Source organism: Homarus americanus, unplaced genomic scaffold (assembly GCF_018991925.1).
Source record: "Homarus americanus isolate GMGI-L3 unplaced genomic scaffold, GMGI_Hamer_2.0 scaffold7626, whole genome shotgun sequence".
NCBI classification, from domain to species: domain Eukaryota; kingdom Metazoa; phylum Arthropoda; class Malacostraca; order Decapoda; family Nephropidae; genus Homarus; species Homarus americanus.
In genome coordinates, this window is record NW_024718273.1 from 15,582,432 (window position 1) to 15,604,711 (window position 22,280).

The window sequence follows — 22,280 nt, forward strand, 5'->3', positions numbered from 1 at the left end:
AATATGGTCCAAACATAGATAAAGTTTTTGTTCTTAAGTGTAATACCACAATTTAGTAGTGCTGTTAACACCTAAATAACAGCCCACTACTGTATGATGATAAAAAGAGTATTCAAATATAAAAAATGTTTTCACAATAACTGAACACTTGCCCCACCTCAGGTCCCTCCACCAAAACTTCCTCTTTAGACATCATGCATTAAACTCACTCTTCTCGTCCCCCAGTGTCCAAACCCTCAAATATTGCATCTGTTTGTTCTCTGGCTGACTTTACCATGGCCACAATATTTATATTTCATGATTGTCCTTCTGCATCCCATGTACTGTAATGTCAAAACTTTTAATACTTGGTATGAGGATTACATTCATATTTAGTTTATAAATTTATAAATTTGAGTACCCTTACAGAATCTTAATTGCTGTTAAATTTCCGAAAGGATACACAGCACATTGTCCGAGCTAAGATTTGTCAACGTCAGCCATCTCAACCATGAAAGTCATTCAGTATCAAGATATTCAAGAAATCTCTTATAAGTTTTGAGCTGCACTAAAAGATTTCTACAGTTCTTTACCGACATTCATCTGACGTTCCACAACAAAGTGCCAGTTATGTGATGGGAAGACACATACTGGGGAAATCATCTAAATATTATTAGGGTCTATGCATTTTTCTTTTACATTACACTAAACCTATTATAGAAATTAAAATAAATGATAAAACTTAAAATAAAATAAATATACTGTATTACTAATATAGTCATCTCTTATAATTGTTATTAGCTGAATACAATTTTATGAGCAATTATATCTCGAGTTAAATGTAGGCGATTGTCTTAAAAGTCTCACAATCAACACAACTATTAATGATGGGTAAGTGAGAATGAATGTCTATAAAACAAGATACAAATTAAAGTATAATCACTTACTATACCCTGCTAAAGTTCTCAAGGTCATATGTTAAAACAAAATTATGACATTGTTGGGTGTAACATGGCAGTCAAGAACAAGAGCTGGCACACATACAAGAGCTTTTGCTTTATAATGAAGAAGTACTGAAGTGACCATTTCTTACCCACAATACTTCACTACTGTATCAACCTCTTCACTCACATTTATAATCCATGAACTGGTGGACAACAGTCTCTTACATAATGTGTTCACAAATACAAGACAATAAATATGGAGCGACAATGATCCCAGGAGGCAGTGTAAGATATACACCGGCTGGTAAAGTGTACAGTATGTACTGTATCTGGTACTTTACTGGACATCAGTAAATCTTCAATAAGGCCCTAAGTTCATACCAGGAAGGAAGGAAGGAAGGAAGGAGGGACAGTACATTTATGAATACCGGAAATGTACACAGAACAGGAATGTAAGAGGCTGGTGGAATAACTAAAGAATGTGATGGTGGGGCCACTACTTGAAGAGAAGGGCCTTGTTGATGTTGCTAACACAAATAAAATATTATGGTCAACGGAGGCACGGTGAGCTCCCTGAAGGCTCGCTCACGAGGTATGGTGGATGAACCACTGGGGCCACAGTGAGTGTGCATGATGGAGAGCCAACCAGCTCACCTCAACACCTAACTGTATCAGAGAACATGGCAATGGTTTAATTTTTCACTTGTATCACACACTCAAATTCTTACATCCATATTTTCACATTAGGGGATGGCAATTCTTCTTTTACAAAAATGCTCCACAAATGCCCAATTTCATAATATATATATATATATATATATATATATATATATATATATATATATATATATATATATATATATATATATATATATATATATATATATATATATATATATATATATATATATATATATATATATATATATATATATATATATATATATATATATAAACAATGAAACTGCAGGTGACAGATGAGGGCAACTCATTGGCTAACAACATTACCATAAAGGCAGCCATTATCTGTGATGCCACATTACCACAGTGGCATCATCTACTGTCCATGGAGCCCCAAGCTCAACTCTTCAGGCTCCATTTTAATGTCATGGCTTTTAAAAGGAAACAAATATTTGTGACTAGCATAGGTGCACACTTGGCAAGGAGTGCCCAATTTTCTGATCAACAGGCAATTATCACACCCATTACTATAAAATTGTTCCAGGTGGATGCTTTCACTTGGCACAATGTCATGTCACCACCTTCACACATTCACCCTGCTGCTGACCCAACTGTCATGGTCAGTGAGATACTCACACATGCACACTTACAAACACATAAAAAACACTCAAGCTCCCCACTTGCTGGGTGTGTGCAGCAGGTTAGGTTCTTCACACACTGATCTCGTAATTCATGTCATAGGCAGAACGCCGGTCAAGATCTTGAGGGGTGGCCAGTCGATGGTCGGGCTTGGGAGTATGAGTGGGACTTAGAGTTCCACCGTGTGGCCCACGCTGACTGTGCATTACTGCATGATGGCTGTCGTGAGGCGCCACGTGTGGACCCGGGTGATGAGGAGGCCCTCGTGAAGACATTTCTATGCTATCCATCATGTCTAGAGACCTAACAAAAGATACTGGTCGCTTCTGACCGGGACTTGGTCTGCTTCCTTCTGTTGGGGTGGGAGGAGTTGCTAAACCACCACCGTAATTCTTTCGTCTTATTTGAGGAGACTGAGGACCAATGTAACTTGGACCAGAATTACGACGCCCAACATTCATTTGTTGTTGGGATGGATACCCTTGGTGTGGCTGGTGTCCCATATGATGAGCATATGGGGGTTGATGGGTGGGTGGGTAGTGTCCACTATGAACACCAGCTACTTGGGTAGGGTGGATATGATGATAGTAATGAGGTGCAGGGCAGGTTTGCGTTGGACTGGTTGGATTTGACCGGTATTCTTGTGATCCACAGGACTGATAAGCTGCTCCGGGTTCATTTGGTCCACCTTGACAATATTGTGGTGGTGACTGGTCCCTCCAGGTGTACTGGCCGTGTTGAGGCGATCCAGCGAGCTCCTGAATATTGTCAAACATTGTAGTAGTACGAGGATATGAAGCACTCGGATCTGAGGGTTGTCTCATCAACTCTGATTCGGACATGTAGCGTCGCTGGGGTGAACCATTAGAGTGTGAAGTGTGAGGAGGTTCATAAGAGTACTGAGGGTAATATTGAGGTGGTCCTCTACCTCCGTCACTTCCAATACCAATAAAATCTGGGCGGCGAGGCTGAGTGGGTGTGCTCGGATTTGACCGACGTAGAGGCGAGGACATGGCGAGAGGCGTTGGAACTCCACCGAGTTGCTTCATGCGATGATGCAATGTTGGAGAGCCCGGAACACCCTGGTACACCTGCTGACCACTAGGGCTGGAAGGTCCCGTGCGGGGTCCTCCTGGCGCTGGTGGGGATGTTTGGATGGGACGCTCTGGAGAAAGTGGGTCTGGAGTGGTAGATCGGGACCGACCATCCAATCCCCTGCAATTACACAACCAGCATTATACTTAACTTCTAAATTACTTCGATTAGTTTTAAATTTATGGAAGTAGTAATAAGAGAGGGGGGAGGGGGTCACCTCTGGGTGCTGGGAGGATGAAGGGGAGAAGTGGTGTGACCATTACTGTGGTCATGGGTTTACATCACTAGAAAGGCTACAATATGACTTTAAAGTTAACCAAGTACATAAATTCACCTTCTAATATAATGCTAACTAAATCACATTCCAATCTCAAACTACGTTATAACAATACCAGTATTTCTCTCATGTTTTCTGCACGAATCCATCAAAAGAAACAATACAGATAAAACTGTAAACATGATGTTGAGCATTACAAAAATACTTGATCAATTTTTAACCTATCAAGATCAAATTATGCAATTCAAGGAAAGCTTTGAACATATTAAGTCAGGGATGCAGGTGGATGGTAAAGAAATAACTTTATTACCATTATCATCCACTTCTGGTCTGGGGACATGTACTGTACAACACAGGGCCATAACCTGGTAATGAATCACATATACAGTATAGTAGTAGCTTGGTGTCAGAGGGTGTCAGAATGGTAACATCCTACTTCGTCTACTTCCTGTTAGGTTAGATTAGATTAGGTTAGGTCAGGTCATCATTAACTGCCCACCAGAGCACAGGTCAATGACCCACACCTGGGCCTGGGGGGCAAAAATATAATATAATATAATATAATGGGGCCGGTGGTAGAAGCGGTATCGCTCTTGCCTCGCAAGCAAGATGTCACGGGTTCGATTCCTGGGCCGGTGAAAGTTGTTTGGACATACTTCCTAGCCCCCATTAGTCCCTGTTCACCTAGCAGTAAAGTAGGTACCTGTTAAGTCGAATGTTATGAATTCGTATTCAGGGAGTTGTTGGAGCTTCCAATAACTTGACGACATAAACCATTGACTCTTCAGGCTTCTACGCCCTTAACTCATGAGACATAAAGGCAAACATGAACTTAGCATGCTTCCCTATTGGGCACTGTAAACGCTTCTGCGCTTCACCTTACACAAGGATGTAGAGGGGTGCCCAATAAAAAAAATAAAATAAAATAAAATAAATAAAACAATATAATATAATATAATATATAATAATGATAATGAATAAAAATTAACATAAATTTTTAAAAGTATATTCAATAAAAATATAATAATAATAATAATAATAATAATAATAATAATACAGCACGCTTTGACAATTTGCAAATTTTTAATTCGTGATCCTCAATTATTCGTGGATTACACCCTGGATGTACCCAAGAATGTCTGTGGGTAGTTTTAAAGTTGCCGCCATTTTTGCGGCCAGGACAGGAAGCCATTCGTTCTAGAGACAGTAATTTCTTTTACCTGCATTGTGTATGTGTAGACACACACACACATAAAACGCATACAAGTAAATAATAGTGGGAAAATCCTCTCACAAATAATCAGAAACAAGACAAAATGTTTCAAAATGTAGAAAAAATGTGAGTTTACCCTCAAGTCAATATCGTGCTTTGTTATTAAAGTTAACTTTAATAACATCGTGCTTTGTCACAATTTTTGAGATGCTACATGGCAGCAGGGTCTACCATTAGACAACACATTAAACAGTACTTCAATATCTTTCAAGGTGGTAGTACCTCCCTGTTTGATGGCTGCCTACTACCTGGTAATGAGACTAGACAAAGCGGGCATAAATCATCAGAATATGGAAGAATGAAACATTTACTGCACAATAATATACACTCTCAAACTCTTGAGAATTTTGGTCACCACTAACAAAGGTCTTCCTCCAACACCTTGATGTGTTAGAAGACACTCTAGCAGCCTCTGGCACAGGTACTCACGAAACCAGTTATGTCAGTTCTGATATTGCAAAACAGTCGTAAACACTAGTCAGCAAGTGCCTACAAGAGTATGTAGAATGGATGCATGTGGCCTGAGCGTGCAATATACTTTGGGGACTTTGGCTGCTGGTGGTGGTTGGTGGTGGTGGTAGAGACAGCAAAAGCACAACCAAGTATAACAATGAAAGAAAAGTGAAAATCACATCAGCATTTAATGAATGAAAAATGTAGATATGATGAGTAGTGCTGCACATGTTCAGAGGTACTGTAGTAAGAGCACCTCATTTATTTTACCCCCATGGTAGTACAGTAAGTCCAGGAGTGACCAAGACCTTTTCAAATTTTACACTCACAAGTTCACATTATACGGTAGAAGATTTTCTGACATTAATTACAGGGAGAAAATATTATTGTAAGCTAAGACTGACTCAGTTCCTTCCAAAATGACCTAGTATGTTAACAGAGGTGTTATGAGACAGAAAGCCAATATAATGTGTGTGTGCATGTAGGGGGGCAGCTCACATATTCTCATGAACAGAAGAATCACTAACCGTGGTCTCGATGTGTGTGGCGATCGCGGTGGTCTGGTAACCTGCTGACTTGCATTGGCCTTGCGTGGTGAGTCAGTGTAAGGGTGATGGTGATGATGATGGTGATAAGCAGGGTGATGGTGTGGTGGTGGTGCGTCAGGCTGGAAGAAGTTAGTCTTGGAAGGGTGACGTGGCAAGGGGGGCGTGGGTTCGCAGTCCTGACTCTGGCTCATGCCCGGTGGGGGTTGGCTGCCATCTTCAACACATTCTCCTGCCCCACTTCCACCCACACCAACAGACGATGAAGCTCCGGCCCCTCCCCCCTCCACCAGCTACAGTCAGGGAGATAATACTTTATTACAACTAAGCCAACACTACATACTCTTAAATACAGCGATAGATAAACAATACAGTACAGGTAGATCAACAAGGAAGAAGAGAAGCACGGTTACTGGGTATAACAAAACAATAAGCGATTAAGCATATAATAACAATAATATGGGTTTTCGCACAAAAAAGCGAGAGGAGTTTCGCGATACCGGACAGAGCAGTTCTGGAAGTAAACCCCTGAGACAGGACATGGATTCTACAAATGCAACAATCACATAAAACTTGCTTGTACTGAGTTTCTTCTCTAAAATACATAACATTATCAAAATCAAATAATCCAACAATAACAAAAGCTAACAGAGTATTGCATATTGCTCTTAAACATAGGTAAAAAATGCCAAGAAGCAAATTAATACAGGCACACAAGAGGGCATCACTATCCCTACCCATTACATAACACAAAAAAATAATCCCGTAGACTGTTATAAACAAATGCGCCATAACACTAGTACACAATGCACTACTCTCTCTCTCTCTTAATTAAGCACAACTTAACCTTAAGGCTACAGCTATTATTTTCACCATTATCATTCCATCTTCACATTAACTCCTCCCTAAGGTAAAAATGTCTAATATCCTAAACTCTGTAAAAAGCCTCACATTTTATTCACTATAATGAATAAAAAATTTCAGGATTAGAGAAGTTGTACATTAACCCAGGATCTCTGGTGACAAAAATTCTAAATCAATTTTTTCTTAGAGTAAGTACAGTATAGCAGTTTACACCAGCATTCAATTCTAGTTTTAAAAATATTAATATTGTATAACACAATGTCACTATCCTTTCCCAAAGAGTCACAAAAATGAACAAAATAAGATATTTCTGCCTAGCAAGCAGCTGTTCCAAGGCAGAAAAATTGTTGCAGAAACATTAATTACTTCCTTTTAACCATCATGTTTGCCTTCACATCACTCCAGCTGCTACACACACCAGCTGTATGCCACCTTTGTCCTGTACACACACTGAAATCCTAACAAATTCAGTAATGTAGTTGAATGTCATTTCTGTCCTGATGCATCATGCACAGAACTGAAATATGAACCACAGCTGATTTCTGTAATCATATCTCAACACAGGACCTTCACAGGTAATACTGTATGCTTAAAGTCATCTCCACAAATTATGGTATGTGTAAACATCTGCACATTTTTATAAATCGATCAAAACATTAAAATGGCCACATTATTTTAGCCCCCAAAAATCGTATGTACACAGAGTGAGCATGTAGTATAACACAAGACATCCAAAATTATATCCTGAACATACTCACATCCTTCTAGTACAGGTACCACTAACATACATGTACAGTACTCTCTTAACCAATGGCTATGGATGCCCTACTCCATACCCTTATATGTAAAAATAGAATGCCAGGAACATGAAACATCCACAGCAAACTTCCACTGATGACAGCTGCCATTTAAGTTACTGTAATAACTTTCCATTTCATCTTTAATCTTCCTAAATCCATTCGAGTTCATCATACTCAACCACCTGGCTAGTAAATCTTTCTTCATGCCTATCCTCTCCCAATTTTATAAGTTCTTTCAAATATCTTCCTTCTGTAATCATTCCTCTCTCTTAAGGCTATCAACTTTCCTCAAATAATCCCCCTTAATACCTTTGAACTTTCTTAGCAGAACATTAGACCAGAAAAGAAAAAAATTACCATTTTATCTATGATGCATCACACAAACACCTCTCAGTGAACCTCATCTCACACAAACACTCAGTGAACCTCACCTCACACAAACACACCATTTCAGTGAACATCCAGCAAGGTTTCATTCAGGCCTGGGCACTATCTCAATGACCAACTCAATGCTCAGACTTGTACAATCACAGAAGGTTTAGTGACTCTTCCATGCTGAGTAATAGAGGTAAAAGCTTCAGAGCAAATCAAGGAAGGGGGGGCTAAAACAAACCCTAAATCATCATTCAGTCAGAAAACAAATCATTCTTATACAACTGTAACACAGTGATCATGACTCAAACTCACAGATTATGTAACCATGGCAACAACACTATAAGGTACTGTACTAAACACACATGGAGTCTTCTCAAATAGAATGAGAAAATGGCAGAGATAAATTTCAGTTGTAGCAAGGACACAGTAAATGATAGCTGAGGACAAGTGGACAACACAGTGAATATAATATACCGTACTACTAAAGTCCATTTGCCTCCCCCTCTGAACCACAAACTCCGAGATTCAGATCTGTGAACCCAAAGCAGTATAACTGGTACGTTATTTTGTCCATAAATGCTTCGGATTTATTACGTCTGAATCTTGGGGTTCGTGGTTCAGAGGGAAAGGTGAACGAACTTTAGTAGTTGACAGTGCTGTGTGTACAGTAAATCACATGATTTTTTACTTTTTCTATACTCTTCTCCTAAATCTTTTTTTCACCTCCCATGTTTTTCCAGTTTATAGCATGGTCTCTCAACTTTGAATGTCTTCCATGCCAACTCTCTGAGGAAAACAAATAAAGTTCTCTACTTTACAGATATGAACTCAACACCTAAACATCCACTGCCATTTTACACACTAATCACAAACTTGACCATTATCATTAAACACAATTAAGTATTACGGAAACAAGTGCCAGTATATATGCAGTATTACTGTACCTGGATTATTTCATCACTACAGACTAACTGGGAAGTAGAGTAACAGTAACAGAGGCTCTTGAGGAACTTTTACTGTAAGGCAACAATAATTACATACACTACCTAAACCATTCACACACACATACACGCACTCTACTGGACTGAAGGCGTCGCCAAACTGTACGAGAAGAAGATAAACAATTCTTGCAAGACTACTGTACTGTACGCGGTAAAAGTCGAGCCTAAAGATGGGAGACTGGAAGAGGCTGGTAGAGTATAATGTCTACTTGTGTTCAACAGTGGTAGCAGCAGCATCTAGATAGCAGCCAAGATTTCAATGGTGGTTCAACCCATGACAAGATTCCAGGTCTCGAGGCTTCATGGTAAAATAGTGATATTTGTGGCTGCTACATGAGGGTCCATGCTGGATTGGGGGGCAGGGGCTTGGCAGTGGTCGTAATCCCTGTGAGAGCCAACAACGTGCCACTTGGTAACAACACAACCTCTGCCTCACACTCATAACAACAACTACCCGGTACTCTTATAATCCTTCAGGGAAAATTATTTGAATAGTTAAAAATAAAAACAGTTCATCTGAAACAATGTGACATATGGAAGGCTATTTTTTTCAATATAATAATCTGTAAGTACTGTACTGCATAATAATGTTTACAGTACAAATTTGACCATGCACAGTCTGTGTGTGTGTGTGTGTATGTGTGTGTGTGTGTGTGTGTGTGTACATTCTGGTCAGCATAGTTCACAATAACCTACCCACCTTCTTAAGTACACAAGTATAACCTTGCCAATTTCATATCAGTCAATACATATAAATTATCTACTACAAATAAAATAAGAAAAAATCCATAAAATAGCAACTTACATAAATACCATTACATATAATTAAGCATAAACAAACTGGCAGAAAAGCCTCCTAGAATAAACCCAAAAAGCTTCAATGTACTGCATAGTGTTCTCCTGACCTTTCTTAATCACAGGACGAAGAACAGGTAAAGTAAACATCTCAAGGAGATGAACTAAACACTATACATCAGCCCATTGTCTGTATACATCAGTTTTTTCATTTTGTTTCACAGTAAGAAGTTAACAAAGAATACGATGGGTCCTGGCTCCCTCTCAAGCAGGTGGACACTAACATAATAACTGAATTCTTATAACGCCCAAGAAATTGACTCTTCCCAGGGACAGAATTAACAGTGTAGACTTTTCAGTGGGTCACAATCCCTTCAAACCTCAAACAATTTTTTTTTATTACCAGAAAAATAAATGGCAAAGCTTAAAAAAATACCACAAAAGCTCTAGGCTGGTCAATCTATTTGTTCAAACTTGAGTCTTATACATAGTGGAGCCACTAGCCTATCCCACAGGCATTAGGTAACAAGAGAGAACCAGCTGTAGATGTGGATAATCATACAAAGTGAACCAGATGTAGACGTGGATAATCAAAGTGAACCAGATGTAGACGTGGATAATCAAAGTGAACCAGCTGTAGATGTGGATAATCATACAAAGTGAACCAGATGTAGACGTGGATAATCAAAGTGAACCAGATGTAGACGTGGATAATCAAAGTGAACCAGCTGTAGATGTGGATAATCATACAGAGTGAACCAGATGTAGACGTGGATAATCAAAGTGAACCAGATGTAGACTGGATAATCAGACAAAGTGAACCAGATGTAGACGTGGATAATCAGACAAAGTGAACCAGATGTAGAAGTGGATAATCAAAGTGAACCAGATGTAAACGTGGATAATCAAAGTGAACCAGATGTAGACGTGGATAATCAAAGTGAACCAGATGTAGACGTGGATAATCAGACAAAGTGAACCAGATGTAGACGTGGATAATCAGACAAAGTGAACCAGATGTAGACGTGGATAATCAAAGTGAACCAGATGTAGAAGTGGATAATCAGACAAAGTGAACCAGATGTAGACGTGGATAATCAAAGTGAACCAGCTGTAGATGTGGATAATCAGACAAAGTGAACCAGATGTAGACGTGGATAATCAAAGTGAACCAGATGTAGACGTGGATAATCAAAGTGAACCAAAGTTAAAAATGAAAAGGCTTGAAAGGTGATACAAACTATATTTACACACAACTGCCTAATATATGAATGGGCTCATCCAACAAATGCCAGACTTAGTGTATTTCATGTGGAAAATAGCCAATAACTCTTCTATAAACAAATACAATACAATATATACATAAAGGGTAATACATCAGTTTCTACAAAGATTAAAATACAATCATAGGTTACAGGTGGTTAATAGCAGCAGGTAATGTACATCTAAATATCCTGTAGTATACAATTTTAAACCAAGTAATTTAAGGTTAGGCAAATTGCTCTTATATCTTGACACACACATGACTTACAACAAGGTCTTATTAGCAAGTTGTTCAATTCTTTGCATTCCTAAATGTTGCTGTGTTCTTAATCAGTAGCCAACTTATGTATACTAAGTCGGATGAAAAATCACAAGTAGAGTACATGAAGTTTGGGGCAGTGACCTTGTTTTTAAAATATGTACACACACACAAACTCAGACATACAAACACACACAAACTTATATAAATACAGTACATATACTCAGTACAAGAGGACACAACTGTACAACTACACATCGCAAGAGTTTATAATGAACTAAATTCTTCCTTTATTCCTTACAACACCCACAACAACACTCTCATACAGTACTATAACTTTCACTCTTGACCACTAATTTCAGAGAGACTTGATGGTGTCTCTGACATTATTAATAATACTGTACAATACAAATCAATGAAACTCAGGATGGCCTACCACTTTGAGTAAAGAAAGCTGCTACACCACTAATCACAATAATATACAGTTATAGCTATGTAAAGTATGAGGGAGAAACTTTGATCATGGTAATGTAAGCTTTGTGATTAAGAAACTCACAGAACCTCTGCCCTCTAAGTTCAACATATAATTCCTCCAACAACTGTAACTCCAAATTTGTATATAAATAAATTACTATACCTCATATGTGTGTGTGTGTGTGTGTGTGTGTGTGTGTGTGTGTGTGTGTGTGTGTGTGTGCATGCTAGACATACACTACACTACATTAGTTGCATTCACTATCATAGGAAATTAAAACCTGAAACACAATTATTTTGTGTATAATAAAACAAACTAATTTACTCCCAATGACAGATCTTAAGAATATTATAACCCCATGATAAAACTGTGAGCATGCAAACTAAATGTGTTGTATACTGTATAATATTTCAAATGCACCTCATGCACAAAAACACATAACTAACAAATACTTACTAAGGTTACATCTGCAAGAAATATGAAGGCAGAGAGTGGAGGTGATGGGATACAGGTGAAAGTAAAAGCATTACAGAAGCCCAACAAAACACCTGGAGTGGTTGTCATAGAAGAAAATACTGAAGAAAAGGGAAGGGGTCATATGTAAAGTAATTCACATGTGAGAAACACCCCTAAAAGGCCTGGAATAATCCAAACTATATCATTTCATTCTTGTCGGTCAGAGAAATTACCTAAAACATAATGAATACTTGTGAACATGTATCTACAACTACTCCTCGACTTATGACCACCGGGACATACGACCGCCTCAGTCGTACCAAAAATTTTCAAATTACGTATTTTCGAGTCCTGACGTTAGTGATTGCGCTGTGTACTGACAACATTTTCGTTTGTAATTCCCTTTAAAATGGCTGGCATGCTTAAAAGTGAGAGTTTTGTGGTGCTGAGAAGAAAAAGAGACAAAACCCATTTTAGATTTTCTATGTATTATCTTCGCATTTTCGACTTACGACCTGGATTTGGGTCCCCAACCCCGTCGTAAGTCCAGGAGTGGATGTATGTTGAGTCACTGTCTTAGTTCAAACATTCCCTTGTGTGGCATGGCATAAGGATAACAGCTTTCTCTGGCTATCTAACACAGGAAGTAAAATTTAATCAGGTTACAATGTTATATCTGCACAATGACATTCAGTCATTTTTGTTCTAGCATGATAATACACTACAGCAGGGGTTCTCAACCAGGGGGGAATTCAGGTTTTCAGGGGGGGAAAAACTGATTCGGGAGCAAGAGATATGTTCGATGAGAAATCAATCACAGAATTTTGGCCTTTGATGTGCGATTCCTACCCAAAAGTGGCAGAAAGAGCTATCCGTGCATTGCTTCCGTTTGTGTCGACATATCTTTGTGAGTCAGGCTTTTCAACTCTGTTGCAAATTAAAACGAAGCAACGTAGTAGATTAGAGGTAGAAAATGACCTGCGTTGTGCCCTTTCAAGCACTCCTCGGCGTATCCCAGAATTGGCGAAGAAAAAACAATCACAGGTTTCTCATTGACTGTAATCTTCATCTGAATAAAATTAGTTACAAATTTACAATATCCTGGTATTCTATTGAACTTTTTGTTTATTGCATTATGCTTCAGTTTGGTCTGTTATGTAATTCATTATAAATATAAAAAACTATTTTACTTTTATTCAAGTTTTATAAATCCATCAACATTTTCAATTGGCATTTAATTTGTAAAACTCCACTATAAAAATAATCCATGTAAAATTGTAAATGTATATGTACTAATATGGAAAAAATAAAGGATTTTCAGTATTATATGCATATTATTTGGAATGTACTTTTTGAGGCAGACAATCTTGGAAAGGAGGGGGGGGGGGAATGACATTCTGACATATGGTGAAAGGGGTGCATGGGGCAAACAAGGTTGAGAACCACTGCACTACAGTATTTACTATGAGAGCCTCCAATGTGATCCATCTTATCTAAAACACAGATTGGTGAGTAACTTTCCCTCTCATGATGATATGGATCACTTCATGGGAATTTGACTTAATATTTGTCACTTATGAGGGAATGAAAGAGACAGTGATCAGCGACAACCAAACACCTCCAATACATACAAGACTAGAGGCAACCTGCTTTGGTGACCACAAGTATAAAGTTACTAAAATAAATGGTGTATTCATTCACTATTATAAACGGAGAGAATGAGAAGCAAGTATAGTACAGCAGTAAGTTGGATCATACACCAGGAATAAGCAGAGAACAGTTCAACATGAATCACCACCATCACATTTCTATATAATTATGATAATTTACAGTTAGCTGATTATGGAGTACAGTACAATACAATACAGTACATAATTTATAATTTGATTTGAAAATAAGAGGATAAGTTGTATCGTAAGGTATTCACTTAGGATGTGTTCCTTGAGAAAGAGCTTTCAGCAAATTTGCTTGCAACAGGGTCATTATGACAGTACTGTATAGGATTTGATATGGAGAGACATTCCTAACTCATTATTTATTACCTTTAAGTGATACATGATGACTACTTGTGCACTTAGAGAACTGATTAATGAATAAACCAGGGAATCTGTAGATGCATTATACTGTTCACTACAATTATACTCAATTAATTGATGATAAATATACAATTATTTACTAATTGCTGATGACAGATATTGTAAGCATGAGAGATGGAGAGCTCTGGGGGGTGAAGGACGGCTAGGACAATCACCTGTTCAACCTCAGTAAACAAAAGACCAGGAATTTAATACGACAAAGTGACCCATCTGAGGCCGAGTGTGGGAGGAAGAGATTGGGGATAGTGATATAAGACAAGAAGAGAAAAAAGGAAAAAGCAAGGAATGGTCTAAGACAACATCTAGAAATTCCAACAAGCACAAATTACATTACGGGGTAGTAAGAAATTTCACTTTTCAGTACAGTAATGAGGGATTAAATATGTGGTTTGGCATTTTAAAAGAAAAGGCACAAGGCCAATTTAACGTAACTAATAACCTGTATAAAAAACTATCAATGGTGTTAGTCAGAATAAGTCTTCATTCACAATGAACTTTATGTACATGTGATGGATATAGTGACACAATACTGCACTATCAGGAATAGGAAATGATCTGTTACATCTGATGATCTTGTTGACACACACAATGTTCAGACTTAACACAGAACAGCCACCCTACAGGTCACATCATCAATAGTGAGGGAATAATCACCAGGATTAGTGTTTTCATTTAGTTAGACATTTTCTAAATAAAACATATCACCTGTAGTTACTTTCAAACTTTCATATCTTACAGCTCTTTATTAATAATGAAAACCATATATTATCTTAAACTCAGATGCACACACACAGGCTTACAAACTCTCAAAAGTACAAATGCATGCATATTGATGCAAATGTGTATGCATAGAAAAAGACATTCACAGATATACATGTATGCAAGCATTCATTTATGCCCATGCACATTTCAGGTACCAAATACATACAATGGAAAACCCCAGCACATATCTGGAAAGATGAAAATTTCACAAGCAGACAGTACTGTAATTTTCACGTCTCACAAACTTCACTGCATCCATTCTTCAAGTTGTGAACCACTTACTTCCCCCGCTTTTCCAACTCTCCAAGCTAATACTGTACTCTTTCTACTGATTAAATGACTAAATTCAGAAAATAAAAAAATTATTATCATAAATTTGTGTCCGGTGAGATTCAAATTCAATTCAAGAGCCAAGTTAAGTAGAAGAGATGAACCTGTAAACTAATGCTACCATCACCTCAGAGAGAGTGATAAGTGTCTCACATACAAGAGTCACCCTACAACTGTAATGCTGATATCATAAGACTACAGTTGCATCCAAAAAAAAATTTAGCATGTGGAATGTAAATAATAATGGTTGCCCCTTGTGTTTAAAGTGTAGAAACTGTCATCAACACAACAGTCACATTTTAAGTTAACGAGTTATATGACCCAGTGTCAAGGAATAATCCAAGACTGGACACCTCACCAAATGCACTGGCTAACCATTACCCCAAAATATGATCCATAAATCGACTAATATTCAGTTCCCAGTTGCTGTTGGGTAGACAAAGAAACTTTACCCACAGTTTTACCCTGTCCAGGGATCAAACCTGGGTCTACTTGCTGTGAAGCGAACATGCTACCCTGAATTGTGTGTGCATCCAATACATCCATGCTAGGTCTTCACTATCAATACATACACAGCATGATGATGATGATGATAATTTTTACTATCAGATACAACTATCAAACCTTTAAGCCTTATATACATAACAAAAGTCTTGGTTCTTGGAGTACTGTACTGTACAGTACTTTACTTTAAATCAGTATTATCCAAACTAAGGTAGTTCAAGTTTCAGTAACAATTATCATCCCTTCATGTCAGAATCACCACAAGCACAGTACAGTACTGTATCATCATTCTAGCCTCACAATAAGCAGAGGAGCAGTTCTAGGATGACTACCTCACAACATGTTTTACTCTACCTTGAATGATAAAAGCAACATCAAGACACTTATCCCTGACTGTTTAAATTCTATGTGTGACCTAGACCTTCGACACACACACACACACACTCGAATCTGGTGATCCACTCTTCAAACACCCCCCCCCCCCAATACTCTCACAGCCATGTCTGAGTTTCCAATGGATAAATAAAATCATATAAAGCTGAAACATTATAACTTTGGTCAGAAACACTGTAGTACTGTATTTGCACTGCGTTCATAAACTTGGTCTGAACTACAGCAATGAATATTATCGTGGTTCATCATGTTGAGCTGAGGGAATTAACAAAGAGGAGTACAGAACTAGATAAACAGGTCAAGACATTATGAAGTAGTAATTATAAATGGAAGAAAATACAATGGTGAGAGGGGTACTGAAGGTGTGTGATATTAGTGGTAACACTTACACAGATCAGAAATTACACAAATATTATAAATTATCAACTCCAGGATCCAAAGGTAATAATGCAGATACAGTACTTCTAAAATACAAGTCACAGTCATATGCAGGAACAAGAACTGTACCAAACATAAAGATGGGAAACATGACAGTAAACGGCAGAGCAGCAACAGAAACAAAAATGGGGAGGCAGGAGAGGATAATGGGAGTGAAAGCCAGGGAAGGGAGTGAGCATGGTGTGAGACTCACCTGTGGAGCAGCCCGACTGGCCCGGAGGGAGCACTGGGGTTGAGCACTAACTGGGGAAGGAAGGCTATACGGTGGTTTGCAGCCACCTGCTGCTGGGGTCAAGGTGAGGCACAGCCATCATCTGCAACATCAGGCAAACAACCAAGCCTTTACACCACTGACTTTACTTCCCACTCATCTTTTCCCCTGGCCAGTGGGTCCTCTGATGGGTGCTGACAGTGATCATTTTGATTCTCCAATAAATTTTGATAAGCTAACTTTGTACTGTAGTGCCAGTTATATTATTTATCAACCAGTGGCTGCTTACAAAAAAAAAAAAAAAAAAAGGGGGAAAAATCGGAGGAAGGCAACTGAGCCTTGTAATAAGATAGGGGACTCCTAGACAATAACCAATGAACAGCCTTGAGAAGGTTAAAGGCGCTCCAAAAATAAACCTCTACACCATACTCTACCCAACAAAGCTTAAGAGAGGACAAATTTACCAACACTGAATTATTATATAAAGCTAAGCCAAACATAACTCTGAGCATTTAATGTATTTTAAGAAAAAAATGTACCGACGGGTTATGAGGAAGATAATTCCGCCTACAGTACTTCTAGGATGGTGACCTAGGCCAAAAGAAGGAGGAGGAGGAGGAGGAGGAGGAGGAGGAGCAACACTAAATAACTGGACTGATTATCAGTTCCCTTACTATTTCCAAAAAAGAGAATAAACCATGAACTGTAAACTTGTGAGGAGTTACTGCGGCGGCGGCCAGGAGTGTAGCACCACAGTACAGCCCAGGAGAGACCATCAAGCCCATGGCCCAGGAGAGTAAGGTAGGGATTGGCTGGGAGGGTGGACGGGAGAGACTCAAGTCCAGGGGATGGGAAGGTACAGGTGAGGATGAATGGGTAAGACGGTCAGTGGAGCCAACACTATTTACTCATGCATATTACCGTGCACCATTTATCTACACGCTACTACTGCTAAAATAACAAATAATAATAATATAAACATGCTGTGGGGTGCACATACTGTATGACCCATCATGCACATCCAGTGACACAGCATGCAAAGTACTTACATTATCCTGAGTAATCAAGCCTGCCGTATCCTGTGGGACAAAAACCAGTTTTATGGTCATGCAAACCCACCCACAACCTGCTCTTAATTATATTACTCCCCTTAGAACATCCATATGAGTAAACAAATAAATCAGTCAAACCACAACTTGGCAACAACTACGGTATTACAAAGCAAAAAAAAATCTATTCATAACATACAGTCAACTTGAAGAAATAAACTAAAATTATGCTAACAACATCTAAATTTGGATGACTTAAGTCTTCCATTTAAATATCTCATATTTTCCACAAATGGAGTTCTTTATAAGCTATATTTCTGTCTAATTACTTTCCTCAATACTATATCAACAAATACAATTAAATGACATGTCAAGCACTTTTAAAACCTACACCATGATAACGGTACATTTGTCCCCACAAGGTTGGCAAAGTGTTACAAATTTCTCCAAGTCCAAAGTAAACTTTATTAATGTTAACCCTCTGCTGTTACCTTCTGGGACACTAAAAAAAACTAATGTTCACAATATCTTTGAAAGTTATATATTGTACCTTTGTACTGTATGTATAAAATGATCATTTCAGTTCAACAAACCCATGACAATACTGTACTTATACTGTAGTTCCGAGGGACAAACAACTATAGTTCTCTAACACTGAGGTTATAAAGTATTAGCCCCTTAATGGGTCTACACCATCAATGTTATGGTAGTTAATGGGCTAAACAAACTATACCAGATGCTGTAACATGATGTATATACTATATTATTAGGTATATCGGTGAGTCGGGTTAAGCTTTCTAATAATCTCTCGTTGTATTTCCATGTTTCCCAAAGCAAAATTTACACCAAATTAGTGTAAGTGTAAAGCCTTGCTATGTTTAAAGGAGACCAAGATTCTGATTCTCAAAGGGTCATACATTAATTTTTTTGCCATTTAACTAAGGATGAGAGAATCCATCCAGTTATGGTAATCTACAGGCAATGTCTAAGCCATTTTTGAATGCCATCCCTGTGTCACGTCTAATGTAAAACTATTCAGATGTCTTCTGAAATCCCATTTACTGGGGAAAATTAACACACAAGCCTTTGAGAGTCTGGTCCAAGAATTCATATCCAACATCCTTACATGTTACAATTAGTGACCAGTGAGTTACAATTTATAAAATCCATTTGACAAAAGTTTTAAATGACACACGGGGCAGTTACTATGAATAGCATCTCACATTAATAAACTATTATCATTAGTAACCCGGATATTATATTATAAACCACATAATTTATTTCATACAGTTATTACATCCAATAAAAAAGAGACTCAGTGACACATCAAGTTATTGTACAGCCATGTAAGAAGGGTTTTATACATCAGTCTTCATAACAAAGGTTTTACAAGTGAGTAGGGAGACATATTACGGGTCTGAGTTAGCACACAACTATTTGTGGAACCTGTGATTATAAATATATGTGTGTGTGTGTGTGTGTGTGTGTGTGTGTGTGTGTGTGTGTGTGTGTGTGTGTGTGTGTGTGTAAAGACATCTTTAGGTATAAAAATCTAGGTGTGTTGGGGAGAGATGTGTTTACTGTTGGGAAGGTATGAACTACAACTCCCTGTCACACCCAAACTTTTGTACATGTTTTAGTTCTGAGATTCAAAGCTGGTATGACAATGATTTCTGGGTCTGAAGACATACACTGAATTTCTTTGTCACACATATACACAAAAAAATAGATTCCAAATACAATTTCACATCAACTTTGAGCCCCAACCGTCATACAACCCCTTATGCCTGCAGTAATCTCTTTAAAATTACTAAAGTATCATTTCAATGTTCTTATCTACACAAGTTCATCAAAAACTACATCAAGTTCCAAAGTCGAAGGCCATTTGAAAGCTAAAATTAATTAAAGATTTTTTAAAACCCTAAAGACAGCTAAAAATTGCAAACATCTTTCTATACATCTTTCTTAATAAAAAACTAAGGTACATTATATCAAATTCTGAAATATAGAAATATTTATAGCAATACATTATAACTTGTTCAATCACTCAAAAGTTAGGACACAACAATTATTAATCCTGAAACTTCATCTACTGTAATCCTTAAAATTTAAATACAGTAAATGATTGCAGACATGTAAGTGAAATCTATTGGGCTTACTTCCAGGGATGTAAAGATATGCTCTGCCAAATTCAACCAAAAAGGAGATGTTAAGTCATTTACTTCAAACACACACTTCTTAAACTGTACAGCCGAGGAAACATTATCTATTTAACATATGATCAGAAGAAAAAATAATAATAATTTACTACTGAAGTATTTTGATGCTCATATGATCTCACTTTTCAGTATCCTTCACATTATCACTGAAACAATTGACTTTGGGTGGATGGTACTGGAGAAAAACCAAACTCAATAGCTATGACATATAGTCTCACATCTGTACCCAGCTGTGCCACTTGTCTCTGCTGTTACAGGTCTAATTCTTCACCCAATACACATGGCAGAAGACACATTAAGAGAAACACCAAAGCATTAAATTATTTTGTGTGTTCTGTGTAAAGTGGCACACGTAAAAAAAAAAAAAGTGATATCGGCAATTTCATATTACCCCCAAATGGGACTCTAACAGTTGCTCAATGAGAGAAAGGAATCTGAAAAGGGTAAAAAATCTCTTCAAACACACTTCAGAGGGCCATGCCCATCCTCCAACACACTTCTGTATGGTGCAGCAAGCAGCCCATGGCAAGCATCAAGAAGCCTTAGCAGTGCTGCTTTGTATTCAACTGGTAGGTTAATAAGTATACTGTATTACATTATTAGTAACATCCAATACAGTTTCTCTTTATCTACAGGAGCTCCAATAGTGCTCCTGCTCCTAATGCTTCAACACTCAGAAAGCCTTCTTCATACACCCCAAACTGCTCTTGTCAGGACCTCACAGGGCTTACACAGTCTCTCTTTCCCAAATTTTAAATGGTTCATGTACTCCTCCCTCCTCTCCTTCAACTTCTCCAAAAGCTCATAACATCTCCTTTAGGCTTCACATATCACACAATAATTTAAGATAAGAGTAGATATATCTTTCCCTCTGCAGCCTGGATATTTGTAAGCCAGTTATAGTTTTATAACAAGTCAATTGGCAAAATGACTACACTGTTCATACTGACTCACACCAGATTTCAAACAACATATTGTCTCCTCACATGGACTGCTAACAATAATCATCTCATCACCACCACCATCATCTCCCAATATTACCTTCATCACCCAGTATCACCTCTAAAGACTTAAAGAACTCAAGACAGTATCCCTCATACCAACATAACCTACAACATAGGACTAACATCTATAGTTTATGTGATCAGAAATAATATACTTAGTTACTAACCAATCCAATAGGGCCTTTATTTGACCATTCCAACCAGCTATTCTTGGTACACCCCATGTCCACTGACAGGAGAGGTAAATTAGTTCCCAACAGAGTAGGTAGAAGGAAGCCAGAGGGAATTATTTGTTTACTACTGTGAGACAAACTTGACTTCTTTAATATCTTGACATTCTCTAGAAAAGATGATCCCTCGGGAGAAACAAACGAGAGAAAAAGAAAACACCGAGAAGTAAAAGATTTGTTCCTTGCATTTTCTGATAAGGTTGTTTTCATGAAAAAGTGGATAAAAGTTAATACGTCAAGTAAAAAAAAAATATATATATATATACACACTGAATAAGTAATTTTTAATCTCAATATGACTGACTATGACATGTTTGGTATTCTTCCCATCAATTTGAGAAGTAAGAAAATATCAATAATCACACCAATACAACCCCCAACTGAGCTCTCACTTCAAATAGTCCTATCAACATCTTATCAAAGCTGAATTGAAAAAAACAGAGGACTTCCTATGTTTACAAGATTTCTATAAAGTGAAGCCTATAGATATGAGGACAACACCTGACATATTTTCACCACTGGCACTAAGATTCATCATCTACACTCCTCAATAACGTAAGATGGTGATGAGTGCAGTGTACATGGACGACAAATAACACACACACATCGACGAGACAATTCCGAACAACACATACAAGAGTGATGCTGGTCACACTACACAGATACACTGGTGCTGATACAGTGTGTAAGCTGTGGCAACAGGGTGATGTGCAGCTAAGTGACTTGAAGAGTTATTAATGAAGCATATATACACAGACTGCCTAAGGGTTCTAACAGGGAGGCAAGTGTTGGAACATTAGTGGTATTTCCAACACTTATGATAAATGACAAATACAGTACAGTATGCTGATGAAGACACACCAAAACTGG

The 22,280-nt window shown here is 37.9% G+C and overlaps 1 protein-coding gene across 2 annotated transcripts in view; it reads right to left on the bottom strand.

The window, feature by feature from the left end:
- Positions 1–1,860: 1,860 nt before the first annotated feature.
- LOC121859447 (palmitoyltransferase ZDHHC5-B-like) overlaps positions 1,861–22,280 on the bottom strand; it is a 30,721-nt gene continuing 10,301 nt past the window's right edge. Inside the window, exons 7-9 of one of the 2 annotated variants that reach the window (XM_042356256.1) lie at positions 17,958–17,987; positions 5,869–6,179; positions 1,861–3,458 (exon numbers count right to left, since the gene is read on the bottom strand). In XM_042356256.1, the coding sequence (XP_042212190.1) occupies positions 2,315–3,458; positions 5,869–6,179; positions 17,958–17,987 (1,485 nt within the window). In that variant the 3' untranslated portion in view covers positions 1,861–2,314. The remainder of the gene's footprint in view (positions 3,459–5,868; positions 6,180–17,957; positions 17,988–22,280) is intronic. The other variant, XM_042356257.1, reaches the window with a different exon arrangement.